General features: G+C 42.0%; 1 protein-coding gene across 1 annotated transcript in view; it reads left to right on the plus strand.

Moving 5' to 3' along the window:
- The window catches only part of LOC106649361 (pleckstrin homology-like domain family B member 1), a 45,803-nt gene that overhangs the window by 9,506 nt on the left and 17,240 nt on the right, over positions 1-19,057 (plus strand). Inside the window, exon 2 of the mRNA XM_014366725.2 lies at positions 17,741-17,899. Within this exon, the coding sequence (XP_014222211.1) occupies positions 17,752-17,899 (148 nt within the window). The 5' untranslated portion in view covers positions 17,741-17,751. The remainder of the gene's footprint in view (positions 1-17,740; positions 17,900-19,057) is intronic.

Raw genomic sequence — 19,057 nt, forward strand, 5'->3', positions numbered from 1 at the left:
CAAATATTTGGTACGGCGCGAGCATTGAACGATGTGTGTGTACGCGTGGAGCGTCGAAATTTCACATCGACGGCGCAAACGTGTGGGTTGTGTCTGTGTATTCGTTACGTGTACGCGAATTGTCCGGCGCCGAATCGTAATTTATTATTATCGCTCGCCCCGACACTTCAACGCTGCCGTACATGGGATACGTAGCGCGTACATAAGAGCAGTGCGTGGGCGTGTATCGACGACAGAAATTCGATTTTAAAAAGCTCGCTCTCGTTGACTTTTGTCGCTGTTGTTGTTTTTGTTGTTCCGTGGGATTATATCCTCCTGTCTTAAAAAAAAGTATAACACTTGAAGCATCGCATAGTAAAATATCAATCGATATCGTGAATATTGAAAGATCGGTTCAACAGCAATGATTTAAAAATCGAATTTAAAAGAAAATTGTATTTATATTTAAGTTTATGTGGGAAGGCAAGTAAATTATTTATCACAATCAGGAACTACGGACATATTGAATAAGAGTTTGCAATGTTTTATTTTTCTTTAAAAAATTAAGGCTTATTCGTGTGGATGAATTTTCGAAATTACAAAGGTTTGCGACGATAATGTACTGCATTTATGTGTTTTTTGAGGTTACTTTTTAGCCCAAATGATTTCAGACAAATGTTACATTCAAAGGGTTTGTTTCGATCATGGATTGACATAATATGAAGTTTGACGTAAGTCTTGGTTGAAAATGATTTGTGACAAATTTCACATTCAAAGGGTTTGCTTCGATCATGTACTGCACTTATATGACGTTTGAGGATTTGTTTTTGTCCAAACGATTTATGACAAATCTTACACTCGAAGGGTTTGCTAAGATCATGTATTGTATTTACGTGGCATTTAAGATGACATTTTTGTCCAAATGATTTGTGACACATCCTACACTGGAAGGGTTTGCTCCGATCATGCACCACTGTTATGTGAGCTCTGAGGTTACCTTTAAGTCCAAATGATCTTTGACAAATGTCACATTCGAAGGGTTTACTACGATTATGTACTGCATTTATGTGATATTTGAGGCTAGATTTTTGTCCAAATGATTTGTGACAAATCTCACATTCGAAGGGTTTGATACAATCATGTACTACATTTATATGAATTTGGAGGCTATCTTTTCGCCCAAATGATTTGTGACAAATCTTACACTCGAGGGGTTTTTCAGGATCACGTATTGCGTTCTGAGCTTTCAGGCTACGTTTGTATGCAAATGTCTTGTGGCCAATATCAGATTCATGCAGTCTAACGCTGCCATGTGTCATATTCATAAGTCTCGTTAGAGCTACTTCTTGTTTATTAGTATTTCGACTGTTTTTACTTCCATAAGATAATTTAGTTTGAGATGTTTTTCTTAATATTTTCTCGTTCTTATGTTCTCCCAAATTTAATCGGTACTTCTCTTGAAAATAACAGTTTTCATCATAATTGAATTCTCTTTCAATTAAAATTATCAGCCTTTTTTCATTCATGAAATTTTTCTGAATTTTGTTTTCCGTTTTCACAATAAATTGATAACTTTTATGCTCATTTTTGCAGATATTGGCTGTTACGGACTTAGGCTCAGGCTTCATATATTTACATTCAAGATCAATAAATACTTTATTATTTATGTCATTTGTCGGATTTTCGTATTCTATTTTCACAGTAGAAGGGTAGCTTTGATACTCATATTTTCCTATGATTTTCGGTTGAAGCATCAATTCTGGTTTCATATCTTTGCACTTAATATCGATTAATTTTTTTCCATCCAACTTTTCCGCCATAACCTCATCAACTTGATTCGCCTAAAATTAAAATTGCATGATAGTTTTGGATAGTAGAAACATAATGCAAATCATTATGATAACAGAAGATAATGCAAATCATTGAACTCACATTTAATGTTGTAAAATTTTTGGCTTCGCAAAATTCCACCGAATCGAGTACATAATCATCATCTGCATTCGTCCAGATATCATTTGGTTCTTCCTTGACTCTGATAAATAGTAAAACTTGATGGGACGATTGTTTAAAAAAATATCAAGGCATGCACAAAAATGTTATACCTGACAGTATTCTCTTCGTTTTCCATCACTCTCTTGATTACGTGTAATCGCTGTGAATTTTCACCATATACACCGATATTTGAGGTTATACACCTTGAGCAGCTAACAATACCTAGAATTCACCAATTTGTTAACACTTGCTCACTACTGGAACGTAACTCTTTGCCAGCGACTCAACGCACTACTGCGTATATTAGCGAAGAAACGCTACGATTGTGATAGCTCCTTGGCGTTATTTTCCCCCTCTACCGTCACCTGCCCAATCGCAGTTACGTACTGCGACACATAGAGGCACTCGCATGCCATTAAAATTATTCCAAAATTGCAGTGAAAATGACAATCGTTAATTCTGTCACACATCGTTTCATTGATGCGGAAAAATATACATGCAAATGAGAAACAAATATCTGAACACACACGTATGCAGTACAAAAAGGTATTACGCACGTAATATTAGAAATCAAGTTCAATTAGTCATCAGAGTTTCAGTTAGTGGTAAAATAACTACGACTGTCGTGTCAATAATTTTATGTCTCATTACATATTATACTCTTAAAAATGAATGGCTTGATCGTTCCTTGCAATAAACGTACTATTCGTTTGGCCGTTGGATTCGGATAGATGGCGCGCGATGCATCGAGTTTGAGTTTTTAAATTCCTGACAACACGATCGAGTACTTGTACGATTTTTGCGCGTACAGCGAACTGAAAGGCGTTAGTAAAATATATGCAAAGAGTGTGAGCGCGGCGATGGTTTTCGAAATGCGACAAAAAAGCGAGTGAAAAGAGGCACTCTCCGCGAGTCCAAGTGCATTTATACACGGACACGCGACGGGCATTCGCGTCGATGCATTCGCTCGAGCGCGACCGTAAAATTTGTAAGAGTCGCGGCGACGAACTTTCACGTTGACAGGTACAGCAACCTCGTCGTGTCATCTTCGCATCGTCGCGGGTGACAATCGTCGTCGCGGATTCATCGGGAATATACACGCGTAATTATTATTCATCGATTATACAGCAGGCTCGAGGGACACAGCAGCTTCTTTGCATCACAATAAGCGCACCTTATTACCGGCAGGCATATTATGTACACTCACGCACTATAAGGCGCATCTAGTATAGGGGAGACCGGGGTGTGTTGGCGCTACTTTTAAACAACGGTTATTTTTTAATCGATATTAAGATTTTATCGATGAATTTTTTTCACAGATAAATAGAGCTTGTACAGACCTAACTGTATGTATGTACTTTTATCCCAATCAAAAAATATTTCTTCCCTGTTTAGGCTTTTTTATGTATTGAAGACACAAGTGTCAATTTGCCCCTGCGGGGGGTAAGTTGGCAAAGCTTTGGGGCAAGTTAGCACAATAAAAATGGCGTTTTATTTGGAGTTCATTTTACTCTGAATTATTTTTTATTTAACATTTAATGAATTTTAACGTCATGACCAATAAATTCGAAGCAACTACATTCGATATTGCTAATTTTCGATGTTTTACTCTAACTGCGATAACTCATGCAGGCATAAACAAATCGATCTGAAAATTTTACATAGCATTGTTTGGGTGCTGATGGAGTGCTGTATACTTTTTTAGCAACATCCGTGTATCCTAATATATAATAGAGGCACGCGAATTACGAAAACCTGTGTTCATATATACCTATACTAGTGTACGTGTAGTATCAGACATTAAACGCTAAACATACTCCCTATTTTTGTGTGCTACTGCCGATTATCCCAATAATAATTTAGACGACTCCACAAAAAACTCATTGAAATATAGTTTTATTGCGATACTCATTGAAGCTACTATTATTAATATCATAAGGCTGAAACAAATATTACACTGATGTCATATGTAATTTTGTTATATAAAATTCAGTCCCTCAGCATTTACAAATGTAGAAGCTCGAAACTGCACATATTTTAGCTTTTTCATATCGTATACTTTTTATCGCATGAAGTATGTCTTCTTTTGTCGCACTAGCTCTGTTTGTTTTTCTAATATAATTGCGAACGATTTTGAAAAAAAAATTTTTTCGACAAAAAATATGTGCCAATGTCCCCCAGAATTTTAGTGTCAATATGCCCCGATCACTCCGACATTATAAAAAAACACTTAATAACAAAGGGCATTATTCGAACACTAATTTAACACTTCGGTACATTACTCAAGAGGTATTTTAATATAATAGAAACAAAATTATCACGATTACTTTATTCGATGGAAAAATAATCGAAGTTTTCGTAGAATTTAATATTTTCCTCGGTCTGTGGAAATATTTCGATCGCCCCTGCTTCGGTGCTCAACACTGATTCGAAACTGATTTTCTGTACAAACATCCATCATCATAGATTGTTTAAATTAATGGTAGCGCCATCTCCTTTCAAGTAGCTGATAAGGAGAAATATGCGGTGTGCCAACTTACCTCGTATGCCAACACACCCCGGTCTCCCCTACGGCGTTACAACGTTTTCCCGCATCCTCGCCGAAGTGCTTTATATATTGTTATTATAATACCCTGGAGAGGTTCGAACGCGCGCTGCTGCTGCTGCTGCTGCACCTTTTACGATCTCGGAAGTGCGCATAAATATAATCACGAGAGGAAATTTCGAGTGCGTGTGCGTGTGTGTATGCGCATTATGTATGCCAGTGATGATTCTCGAATGCCCGTCTTTATACGAGTGCAAGAGAGAAACGATAATTATGCAAGTAAATAGTAAACACTACGACTACGGGCGACGATGTGCCGACTTGTGTATGTATGGGAGTACCATATCGTAAAACGCAATTGCCAAGACAGGTACTCGTGTCGTACAGTGGTCGTCGACGTCGTTCTTACGGTAAAATTAACTCATCCTCTTGTTGCCCAGTGTGTGTTCGATATGATCGACGCGCGCGTAAACTCGTTGAATCTCTCGTTGAAAAGCAAGCGGAAAAACAAGCGACACAAAAAACAAGTAGGTGTAAGACCACTCGAACTCAATTAAATCCGCCGATAAACACGGACGCGTCGGTGTGTGTGTGTGTGTATGATTCTGGTTTTTGTGACATCTTCTGCGCGCGCACACACACACACACACACCTCGGAGTGTCGTCGAGAGGAGTATTACGACGACATCGTGGGAGGATTAGAGGAGGATGCCCATTTTAAGTACGCTACACACAACAATGCCCGTTGGCGGTTTTCGAACTTTTAAGAGAGAGAGAGAGAGAAACTTCGATGAGGAGGCGAGAGATCGAACGAGAGATCGTATATAATAATATTGTGTACGTCTCCTGGCGGATTTTCTCAAGGCCGTTTCGCGCGACTTCCCATTCACGTTTTCGCGTCGATCGTACACAGCACACTCACAGCAGTCGCCTTCCATAAGACCTTATAAGAGATTATGTGTCTTATAAGCTGCGTGAAACGCGTCTCTCTCTCTCGCTCCGGCTTTTGCATAAGTTTCACCTACATATAATGTAATAGAGAGACTACTCGCCGCGTGCGATGGCGACGATGACGGCATTCGCACACGCGACGGCGACATTTTATGCTGCATATACATACATATATTGGCATGGACACGCGAGAGCAGCAGCAACAACAACATCCGCACCTTGCGCACCTCCGCGCTCGGAATGCAGTCGACGAGTTTTACATCCAGTTGGATGTGTGTATATGATGTACATGATCGTGATAATGCTGCTGCTGCTGCTGCGAGCTGCTGTGGAGTTTGCCATCAGAGTCTCTCTCTTTCGCGCGTGCGAGATATGTATGTATGTATAATGTAACCGAGGGAAGCCGAGCAGTCGCGGATTCGTTATTATGTGCTCGGCAGCGAAAATGCCCCGAAGTGAAAGTTGGCTTGTGAATTTTGAATTTAATGCGTGTAACCCGCCAGTGGCGGGTGAGGCGGCTGTATAGTGGTCAACTTCGGGCGAGTGAGTTGCTTTATATTGTTATGCACTATATACGCGCGGAAGGGATGCAGTAAGTGAAATTTTGAAGCTATTTATGCATTGAAATACGTGCTCTTTTGATGCAAAAATATGCTCGTTATATATTGTTGCTTCCGAGCACGTATACACACACACTCACACTTACATGGCACAGCATCAAGTTGGATTATAATATAATGAATTAATACGGTAATTTGCCTTGTCCACGGGGCAAGCAACGCAACTCCACTCTACTACGTGCGCAGAGCAAGCTGCCGCAGCGGCGCTCGTTTCTTTTGCTGACGGGCACGCATTATAACGTGAATACACGTGTATATATTTATCATATACGCTCTTCATTACGCGCGCGCGCGCACTTACGGCAGACCTTGCGAGGCGCACAAAATTACCACGAAGGAATTTCGATACTTATACGTATGTATACGCGTGCACGCCGAGTTCTTTGATTACTTTTTACCTCGAATCGAGTGCACGCCGTGTATACAATATTATATATTTTCTGCGCACGAGTGCAGTTGCACGATGCGCGTTTCGTATACTTATCGCGACAATGGCCTGCTCATCGTACGATGCACGCACAGTACATTATATCTCGTCGTCGAGAGTATCGTAGCGAGAAGAGAGACGTCTGTTCAACGTCAGCGTATGTAGGCGCGAGCGGGCGAAATTCGTTGAACTTTAATTCTATAAACGGCGCCCCGTAAACATACGTGCCGGGGCGTCGAGGAAAGCAGGAAACGCAACGCAGCAGCAGCAGAGGTTTCGCGCGCGAGAATATAAGCCGCTTTTCTTCTCTCGGCTGATGCGTGATGCGTACCACGAGCATCGCACAGGCAGGCGTCGTTTTTTGCTGCGCGCTGCGCTTTGAACGCGGCGACGACCATGACGACGATGATGATGGTGTCGCTGACGCGAGGAGAGAAGTGGCCAAAGTCGATATGAGCGACGAGAAGAATTTATTCGTGCATTGTAAAAGAAAGTTGTGAACTTATAAAATTATTTTTACTTATTCACTTGCAGATTTACAGAAATAAAGGTACTCGCCATCTATCGGCGAAGACTTAAACTATTATTATCGTATTGATAGTGGTTGAAAACTAGTCTAAATTTTTTGGAACAATTATATTGTTATTTTCAGATTATTTATAATGTGCCCAATAATTTTAAAATTATTGTGAAAAAAATCGCCAAAAACAAGCCCATTTATTTCTACCAGGGGGTAAAGAAAATCAAAATGGTTCATGTAACGAATATAACGTAAACAACTATATTTAGTGAGATAGTTTTAATGGTAGAATTGAATAAAAACTCATTTCTTAAGCACCGTTTATTTCAGGCGTTATTTAGGCGTTTTTTTTTCTGTTATTCAGATGATCAAAACCTTTGTTTATCTATCAAAGTTGTCCAATTATTCTGGAATCGATAGAATGTCAAGATGCACTTCACATCGAGACATTAGCAGCTTTCATTTTATTTTCTGTTTTCTCTGTCAGGTTCATTATCAACGCAAAACATGCACAAAGCACCCAACACTTGGCGAATGAGGCAGCAGCTGAAAAGCTCTATACGGCTCAAATCCTCCTCGTGCTTTGTGGCTTCGATTTTCGATTGTCCAATATAATGCGCGCGCTAGTCATAAACGTACGAGCCTTTGAGCAATTTATAGTTATTACGAGAATATGCACTGCGGCGGCAGTCGGAAATTACGCTTATACAAACATCCGTTTGTTTTGCGTGCAAGACACGAAATATTACAGCATGTGTGGTATGCGTTTGGGTTCATAGACTTGCGAGATCCAAAAGCTCGCGCTCGGCTCGATGTCTGCTTGTTACATGTATTATTACACATTTCAAACGCGAGAAACAGAAGTTTATCGTTTCTCTCTCTCTCTCTCTCTCTCTCACACACTCGCTCTCTATGGTCTCTGGAGCTTGTTGCGATAAGTTGAGTTAATTTTGATATTTTCCCTTTGGTTTTAAATGAAGTTCTAATTGAATTGGATCCTTTTTCATTTGTACAAGATACATTTTTCTTTTCTATTCATTTTTCTACTGATCTGAATTTTATATCTTTTTGATATATTTCTTTGATTTTGTTTGACAGTTAGTTATTAAATTCTATTCGTTCGTTTGCCTGTGCGTATTTGTTTTAATTTGACTTTCGCTCCACTCGTTTATTGTCAACCGTCTATTTTTTGTTTCTACGATCCATTGGCATTTTTTGTACTCGGATTTCAATTGAAGGAAAAACTTTTAAATTTCACCTTTCGAGATACTTTGATCAAATCGTTATACAATATTGAACAGTATAGACTTGACAATATATTTACTTTTTAGTTTATTTTAATTTCTAATTTATTTTGTTCCGAACAAAATTACTACGCTAACTATCAACTTAAATTTTGATAAAATTTACTTTCAATGAACTGAGCATTTTGATAAAATTTCACCTGTTTCGAAAAATTTTTCTCAAATCAATCGTTCATAGATCAGAAGTAGAAAAAAACGAAACAACACAATGCCAAGTAAGATTGCCACCGACTTGTGACTATTTAAAACAGCTAAAAAAACTCTTCTATCTCAACTTCAGTAGATATACACGTGCAGCAGCAGCAGCTCGAGCTCGCGCGTTAAGAATGAGCTATTTATACGAATGCTTTATGCCGCTCGGCTAATGAATAAACCCGCAAGTACAATGGCCTTAACAGAAGACAGAAGAAATAAATTTGAAATTTGTCGCGCTGGGCATGTATCGGTGTAATGCAGAGTAGCGGAGAGTCCGAACGCGCGACCATACTCTCGGTGTTAAATTTATCGCGCGTCAAAATAATAACTATATACACTACCGAAAGTGAAAGGACGTATAATATACAGCGTAATCGTGCGCGTTAATCGATCGGAACGAAAGTAATTCAATACTTTCCAGATGATTCTTGATTTGTATTTATATTATTAACTGTATCTAGCGGAGATGGGCCGATGAATGAGTTCGATGTATCTCGCAATGACGACGGCGAAATGAAAAAAAAAAAAAAGAAGAAGAAGAAGAAGAGAAGCAACAATAACAAAACAGCAACAATAGAGTCACTGCGCTGCGTTTCTATTTTCGTCGACGATACGTGTGCTGTACAGACAACGCGCAAAACCACTCCCCTTTTTGTGCGTTCGCTTTTGCACAAGTGCGCGCGCGCGCGTTTATAAATATGTTGTACAAAATAATCCTTACACATTGTAATGCATAAATTAGCGCGAGTCTTTCGTCGATCCCCGCCGTCGAGAGGTTAAGAAACTTATTAATTGCCGCTGTGTGGCCGACTTCATCCGCTCTTATACGGTTGTTGTTTTTTTTCCTTTCCTTATATACTCTCTTCTCTGCGTTCTATGTATCTCCATCTCTCTTTCTCTCCGCGTTAGTTGCCAAATGGAGCACCCACGCACTCGTGCATACGTGCGCGCGCTTGTCTTTGTATCGCGCGAAACTATACATATACGACCGACCTACGCCCTTCTTTTTACAATAGAGCGTCGAAAGCAAAAAATTAAATAAAAAAAAAATGGAAAAAAAAAGAACAGCGAAGAGAAGTCGACGTCTCGCGTAGGAGAGCTCGATCGGCAGCATCGACGACTCGCAAGATCGATGCTTCATTTCAGTTGACGTCTCGATCGCGAACGACTACGGCCACGGAATAACCGAGTGTGCGCAAGAGTGCATGTGTGTGTGCATGCGCGGGTGTGAATGTGCGTGTAAATGCGGTACACAGACGAGACCCGAGATAATATTAAAAAACGTGCCAAGAATGAAATTCATTCGCCTGCTCATCTGCCCGATCGGACGAAAAAGTAAGTATACATGAGGGAGAAAAAAGCTTCCGATAGAGAGGAAGAGAGAGGAAGAGAGCGCGGGGGAATTTAGAGCGATGTTTTGTGACACGCGACTTGCGGAAAAGTCCGATTGTCGATTCGATGTATAATACGCCCCCGCACTGGTGCGCGCATCATCATCGACGGGAAGCGGGCATTATATATAACGCATTCGCGTAACGACGCGTCGAGAATCTCGAGTGCCTCAATTCGCGGGAATAAAAATTACAAATCGAACGGAAATAGCCGCGGTATATAGAAAATAACATCGGGACTTGGGTCAAAACTGTCACCTTATGTACATGGAGTTGGCGACAAAATGAATCTCGTTACAATCGATCCGGGCTCTACATAGACTTTTGAGCTTAATTTCATACTCTATACTTCTATACGGAGCTTGACTGGACGCGCAATAAAATCATCGATCGAGCATGAAGAGCGATAAGAGCTCTGCGTCGCATTCATAACAAACGTATAATAACGTCGCTCGTACGTGTACGTATGTATGCGCGCGAGCCAATCCCATCGGGAGGGAATAAAATGACGTACAAACATATATAAACATTATTCGCTCGATCGAAATCGCTTATTGATTCACTCGGCGTTATTATCTTGCAGTGAAAATCTTCGTTCGGAGCTGCGTTTGGGCAGTACAGTGCAGCACATGCGCGGCAGTGGAATTATGCAGCCGCAGTGCACGTATACTCGTCATTTCGACGATCGTAATAATTCTATTCCAAGATTCCGCATTATGTACTCGGTACACTCGGCGTTTAAACTTATGTATACTCGGCTGTATGTGCCGACGGCCAGATACGAGGGCGGGGTGTCGTCTTTCCTCTTTCTCTCTCCTGCTCTCGATGCGCGTTGTATACTCGGAAATGCGCGCGATGCGTGTCGAAATTCCACGAGAGTCACCACGGCTTGCGCTATACGTTGCGGCCTCCTCCCACTGTCCCATAGATGTATATTATATACGCGACTCTTTGCACGCCGTATAGTTGTCTCCTTGTATATCGGCCATTATAATATACCCAACGTCGTGCCTCGTTTATAATGTATACCTGCGTTTAGCTCGCTGCGTGCAAAATGTCTGCGAAGCGTGTACGTAGGCACTCCGGGTGCCTGCACGTCTGCATTTATACACATAACACACATTTAAAGGCACACACACACACACACATACGACAGCGTGGCGTAAAATTGAATTTACCCGTACAGAAAATGGTCTCGAATGCGCGCATAGCGAAGTGGTAGAATAAAGAAGACGAAGAATAAGCGAAAGAAAAGGAAAGTGGAGCGATTCAGCCGCGTGAGCAGCATGAATTACTACTACTATATGGTATTACGCACATTTGCGCGAGCTAACGCGTGAATTCGAGAGTGTCAAATTGTTCACTTGCGCGCACGTACGTGTGCGAATACGAAACGAAAAGAGCGAAAAATTCAACAATGTGAAACTATTAGCCAATCGTACGATACTATAGCTGCGAACAGTCCAAACGCGCTGACACCTGCGAAATTGTAGAAGGCGACAGATAACACCGGAGCTGCAGTTGAAACAGAGAGAATGTACGGTCATAATTCAACACTGCCCTCGCTGCACGTATATTCCCGTGAAAAATGAAAAAAAAATCGAGGGGAGGGAGAGAGGAGACGAGCGAAAAATGCTGCAATCGCAAAGTCGCAGCGAGATTAACGCATACGGAGATAGAGCAAAAAAAAAAGTACCACGTTGGACTACTGAGAAATGGGAAGTTTTATCGATAGTTATAAAAGTACTCATACAATTACGATCGGCGCTACGTCGCGCTGCTTTATTCATTCGCGATCGCCGCGCTTATATATATCCTGCATCACTCTACTACTATGCACGAGAAGAAAAAAAAAGAATGAAAAATACGCTCGGAGCGCGAGTTATTAATAAACTGCACTTTTCATTCGATTATTGCGCATGTTTATTGATGTATAGCGGCGGCGTTAATCAAATTGACCGATGCCATCAATTAGCGCGGCAGCGGCAGCAGCAGCCTTTCAAAGTGGAGCGGAATATAACCTAATTAAATCCAGCGGCGAATCGTACAGTATATATGTTGCTACGTACATGCCGCGCGCGCGCGAAAACAAAATGTCCATTGTATCGGCTGCACATTTATCGATAAATAATAATTGCCGCGATGCATAATTAATGTAATATCATAAAGTTGGCATTAAGCGTGTAGCGATTGCGAGTGAATAATTGTAGACTGGAATCAATTCGGTTCTTTCAGTCGAGCAAAAAAAAACAAAAAACGAAAGACACATCCTCGTCATAATATATCACTTTGAATCGCAGAGAGCAACGAATTTTGGCTTCCAAAGCTCGCGCGATTCCTTCAAACGATATTAGCTGAAAAGCGAGTCAATACCAGAGGTGTACCTTAATTTTGCCTCTTGCGGTGTATATTTATAATATATGTTACATAGCACGCAGAATTTCAACGTACTCAGACAGACGCGTGCACACAGGGAGGGACGTATACCAACGTACACGTACACACATTGTCGTGTGCGCTGCAGTGCGTCGACGACAATCAACGCGCACCTACGGCGTGACAAATATTTACACCCGCTGTACGTCGTCGACATACGACGACTGATATATACTCGGCTCTCTGTCCTCCTCTCCCTCTCTCTATATATCTATGCCGCATTCGGTATATAATCTTCACGGAGTGTGCAGTGCAGCGTGCATACAAGAAGTTTATGTTATACGAAAAAAAGCTCGTCTCGTATCTGCGTTACATCGATAAGGAAACATTTTTTTACGAGAGGTTGAGATAATGAAAATTTGTTGCGCTAATTGCTACGCGGTAAAAGCAAATTTTGACGAATCAGAGTTAAACGTCATTTTAATTATACTTTCGATCGAGCGAAGCAGAAAGTTAAGTAGACAAAGAGTAGTCCGAGTATCTAACGTCTGAAATCTCGCAGTATGCCGGTGCATCGCTGTATACCTGCCACTGCTCGCACATAGTATATATATACCATTCCATGAATTTCTCCTTTATCCGAGCGCGAGACTTTGCCCGAACACGTTCCGGCCCGCCACTCCGTGTTATATAACGATCACGTGTGTATGAACAACGCGGATAATCCTCCGCTGCGCTGCTCGTGCCTTTATAGTTTCTCAACTGCAGCTCGTCTACGAGGGGAGGGTGGTGTATTTATGAACTTCCAAATATTTTAGAAACGCGCCTCTGTAGCAGCAGCTAACTTCGTGCGCGCCCCCGACGAAACTTTGTTCAAACGAAATTTCGCAGACTCTTTCTCTTTATCGCTCGATCCTCTGTCTTGGGCTCGCGAGCGGGCGGGCAGCGGGTAAAAATTACTCGCCATCGTATATGGAGGTAGTAGTCGCACGTTTTCGAGCAACTGGGCGAAATTGAAAATGCAAGCGAGAACGAAGTCGCTGAAAAAGAAGAGAAAGAAATAAACGAGCGAACGAATGAATTTTGATTTCGAACGAGGGTCGATTATCATTGTTCTTGCCTTCTGTTTTCTCTTTCTCCTCCCCTACCGTCAAATTGATATCAAAAAGTTAATGGATCACGTCGTTTATGACAGTCGTTAATGTTTCAATGGCAAATGAGGATGCTGCCACCGTTGTGTACACTTCACTATATACATACGCGAGGAGTTGCGCACAAACTGCATCGGTTCGGGCTCGCATGTATATATGCACGTAAGCTCGCTCGAAACGGAAATGCATATTATATACGATCACGATGTTGCGGCCTGGCAATGACGAGGACGACAACGATGATGATGCATGGTCGTAACTTGTCGGGTAACACAAACACATGTGTACACGTATAATAATAATAATAATAATGCATCCACACATTCACTCACACGTACATACGTATAATTGGGATCACAAAAGCTTGACTCCTTCCTTTCGGGGGGCCCCCGGAACTTTCCCTCAAACATTCGCGCGTGTCTGTGTGTGTGTGTGTGTGCAAGAACGTATAACGGCCGCTTGCTCGCACGTGTGCGCCGCTACATATATATAATACACATATATAATATATGTGCATGACTCCGTGCGTTCTATATGACTTTGATGCATCGCGCCGAGATCATCATCCCCCTCCTTTCTATCTATATATGTGCACGGTGGCTTCGGGCAGTTTAGAAACTATGAGAGTCGATTACATGTACATGCGCGAGAGAGAGAGAGAGAGCCGGTCGTGTGCCTGTAATATCCATGCAGCTCGCCAACTTGTATAATTGCGATGCGACATGTCCCAAAGAGATAACAGTACACGCGGCTGCAGTACGACAAACTCGAGCTCTTGAGCTATATATTCAAATTTTGTCTTCTTCATTGATCGACAGATGAGTCTGGATTCGAGAGCTATTTGTCGAGCCGGTAATTGAAACATTAGTTTTTGAAAATAAACTACGATCGGAAAGTTAGTAGGATACAAACTTACTTACTCATTTTTTATTCGAATTCGTTCATGGGGTGAAGTAACGACGAAAGATTTTTGGTTTTAATTTTTAAAAAATCGTGCTTCATTTATACAATTCTTTTCTCTTTGTCACTTGTGGATTTACCGGTACAGGTACTCGCCATCTAGCGGTTGAGGTTGGCTTCAATTTTCGACAAATATTTCATGTAAAAGTATTTAGAATGAGATTCAATATCAATAACATTCATTTTATTGTTTGATTTTACGTAAAATCTGCAATAAATTTAAGGATCTTTATTTTTTACAGTGATATAAGTAAGTTCAAAAGTTCACGAGGAGTTGAAAAAAAGTAATAAATAAAATAAACAGTTCAAGCCGCTTTGTTCAAGAGCTTTAACGAGTTCGAATGACTTTAACGAGGCTTCGATTCAATGAACTGTAAAGACAATCACAACGAAGAAGAAGCTGCTGCTGCTGCTGCTGCTTCTGTGCGCAGACGAGAGGAGAATCGCGATCCCGGGCGAAACGAAGAATTACTCGCGTCCTCGGAGTGCTCGGGTTTATACAGACAGTACGCGGCTCTGTGTTAATTCTTGCAAATTGCCCGAGTCCCGAAGAGGCCGAGCTGCTGCTGCTGCTGCTGCTGCACCGAACGAGCTTGTTTCAATATCAATGCTCATATAATATTTCGCAAGCCTGGGAGAAATTTACATTTTATGGTCGCTCGGCGCCGAAGCATTAAAAAATATAGATATAATGTATAACTTCGCAGCTCGCTCTATATTATGTTATACTATTAATATGTACGCGTGAGCTCGCAAGCGCTCGTACAGCAGCTCCTATTCCTAAAACTGCATATATTTAATGAGCACGCGCGGCAGAAATTTACATGTTAAATTATTGAATCGGATTTATGCGTGCCCGCGCGACTGCCTCGGCGTTGACGAGAACGTGTGTGACAAATTTTTCGCTCGCTCGAGTTCCGCGAAAAAGTTTCAATTGTTTCGACGGTCGAATCCTCCACGAGTAAAAAATAAAGAAGGACCTGATATTTTTGGAGAGAATTCAGCGTCGTGACGCGAGAGGAGAAAGGAGGGGAGGAAAAAAATTAACGCTTGTCAATGATGCTGCAGGGCTCGAGTAGATGCGCACGAGTCATAAGGGCACATGATCTTTCGCACGCCTTTCAGTTTCTCGAAAGCACTGCAGATAATACAGACGAGAATAGAAATTCGCGTAAATATCGCTTGACGATTCTTTCGGATATATTCGACCTTCATAATCGAGTTAACCGGAACAAGCCACAGGAATCATTACTTTTTAAACTCTGTAGTGTAGTTAAAGTCCAAAAAATGTTTTGCCGCTTGCAAGTTTACAATGCCCCATCTGTTGATGGAATACGAAGCTCACAATCAAATATTTCACCTCATTTTTGCTATGTAGCAATTTTCAGAATCGTTTGTACTGATTTTTGAAATGCAAGGTCATACAAATAAGTAGTGTCATAGGATTATGAAAATAAACATATTAAACTAGGAAAATCCAAATCCTTGAAATTTGTCGAACACGACACTCATCTTTTTTTCAAACAGTTGGATTGTGCAGTTGCACTTTAAGCGCCTGAAGAAGTTTCACTTCGCAAAAAAGACATATTATACTCTATCGAGACCTCCCTCGACCGATGTTTCTTTTGCCTCCTGATATATCGGTGCCTGCACTATGAAACAAAGCTCACCCAGAGCGGCGAATAAGTTCCGCGCAGAGAGAATATATATACAGTATACGCTGCAGCCGCGAGCATACCAAGTCGAGGCATTGTCAGAAGCTCATTCTTCATTCACTTCACGAAAAGCCTCGCACACCCATACGTATACACTTGAGCAATGCGCTCGTCGACGCTGGCGATATACGTACACAAGTAAATCCGTTCGTCGCTTAGAGAGCTCGCGCAGCTACATCACCTGTGAGCCCGGAATCGCCTCGCGCATACGTATGACGATACGCGCCGTCTTTATACGATACCGCGCAGCGACGAAGGTGGAGTCGAAAAATCGTCCTTTGGCGCGAGAGGCTGCAATGGCCGATGTACGCGAGAGAAGATTTCAAATTAAAACAAAATAAATAAAGAGTTGACATTGTAATTGCGATCGCAAGATCGTGGTATGTACCAACGTGTGCGTACGTGCTCGCGTGCACGAGGAAGGGAGTGACGACCGGTTTCCTTCGCTCTCCCTCGTGACACACACGCGCGACGATCCCCACCCATCCTGTATACACACACACATACACCCACACGAGCGCACCACAAAATTTCCATAATATCTCATTGTGCATATCGGAGAGTCGAGACGGGGCTGAAGTAAGAGAGAGAGTATACTATATATTGTAATAAGCATCTTCCATCGAGAGATTTGCTGCAGCTCGAGACGGGCTCGAGAGAGCTCGAGGTCACGGACGCACAAGAGGCTCGCGCGCGACCTTGGCTGCAAAATATAATTTATATAAATATACACGCATTTTTCGATTCGAGCCCACCGACCAATAACGCGTACGCCGCGCGATCAATAACATTGGTTGAGCGAGATTATAAAGGTAAAGACGTGGATAAAAAAGGAGTTTATGCACATGCACCGCATCCCCCTCGGGCAAAGTTGTTGATACGAGCAGCTTCTCTGCGATCTGCGCTTGCTAATTTACAGTCGTACGTACTTCGCGTTTGAATTTTCGTTTGTATTTACCGAGAGATAGAGACGCGGGACCGTATCGCGTTGGACAGCGCGCAAAAAATTTCACCGATTTCAATTAAGATTAGGTGGGGTACAGCGTAGGGACTTTGACGCACGGAAACTATATCGCACACCGGGTCGCCGAAACGATTGGAAATGATATTTCAGCGAGCCGACGCTATCCAGAAATAGAGATAGAGCGCGCAGAGACGCGAGAAAGTTCTCCGGCTCCGATGCGAGGGGGGCGCGCGCAATATATAATGAACATTGGAAAATATTCATCGCCGAGTCATTGTCGCGCGCGCGATTACGCAAAATTCCTCCGAAACGGAGATTAGAGCACTGGTTATGCATCGTGAAAGTGCAGCAGCAGCAGCGCATACATACATTTGGCACGGCCCGAAACCATAATGATCTCGCGGGGCGAAATTTGTTAATTGCGTCTGCGAGCAAAAGCGCGAGCAAAAATTAGCGTAGCGCTGGTAATTGTACCTTTCACTTTTTTTTTTCTTTCTACCCATAAATATTCGAGCTCAAATTGTTTTAATATACTTTTATCTTAATATATACGCGCGCTGACTTGCATACACGATTAAGAATAAAAAAAACACGTTGAAATAAAAAATGTCATCGCTCGATCTCATTGTCGAAATTTTCTCTTGTTGCAGAAGGAAGAAAAATGGCCGTAAGTAGCGCGGCGGCGGCGACCGGCATCGAGGTGCGCGAGTCCGGGCGCGCTCTGAGTTTCCACACGGAAATGCCTCATCTTGTCTCGACCGGAAGTGGAAGGCTGTCTACCACTGTCACGCTTCATCCGCTACCCGAAGGTAATACAATGATCCAATATTCTCTCGTACATATATACGTACGGCGCACATATAAGAGCGCTCGATCGGTCTATATAATGGCACGACACGAACGTCGTCGTCGTCGTCGTCGCATCGACGCATATTATACAGTACACGAACGCGTTACTCATATATATCGTATACGTACGCCAGAGCAGACGTGCACTCATTATACGCCTTGCATTTATGCATATTGGCGTGACGCAAGTAGATAAAAGGCCAATGTTCGTTTATTTTTATTTATTTTTCATTTCATCCCATTTTGTTTTTCTCCTCTCTTATCTTCCTCGTGATTTTTTTTCTGCGGATTCTTCGTCTCGCATAGATTTAACTGCAAATGAAGTCGGCGTTAAACATTTTCATTTTTATTACCTTGTTTTTCTCATTTTTCGATTAGGAAATTAGCATCGAGAAACGAGACGCGTAGCTGCCTGCATCGAAGTTGACTAATTGCAAATGTATAGGCAATTGTTCGCGCGGACGCACAAAAAACTAGAAACTTTTCGAGCTACAAACGCGAAGCCTTATCTGTGCGCGATCTGCATTAATCCGCAAAAAAAAAACAACAACAACGCGATTGTAGATGGAAAAAACAAGAAAACAAAAGAATCAAGGACTCGCGCGACGCGCTCGTATTTTATTTATTCGAATATTACACGCGCGCCGCACGTATCTATACGAAACGGAATCGTACGTTTCCATATGACAATTTAATACCCTTCGTGCCTCGTGCGTGTGCGTATGTCATACATACACGGGTGCGGGACGTGCAAAATGTGAAGCAGCACAAACACGCACACGTGTGCGCGACTGTATGATATGCAGCTACTACCCGTAGACGACGACGACGGCGACGACGACGGAGTAACGCAAAACGCGTATTTACAAGACAACCATAAATTCCGCGCGTACGAGTATTATATACGCACAATATACAGTAGTAGGCGAGGGCCGCCCATACGTATACCCATCGTCGTGTATACGATGGTTTATAATACGACACATATTGCATAGAAGGCAAAAGCAATATGTAAGAATATAAATACATAAATCCGTGTGACGAAGCCTATTCAGTGATACATACACACACGTGTGTGTGCATGTGTACCAGTGCAAGCTCGTAAATGTATAATATTG

Source organism: Trichogramma pretiosum, unplaced genomic scaffold, assembly GCF_000599845.2.
Source record: "Trichogramma pretiosum strain Unisexual culture from Peru unplaced genomic scaffold, Tpre_2.0 scaffold50, whole genome shotgun sequence".
In the NCBI taxonomy this organism is placed as follows: domain Eukaryota; kingdom Metazoa; phylum Arthropoda; class Insecta; order Hymenoptera; family Trichogrammatidae; genus Trichogramma; species Trichogramma pretiosum.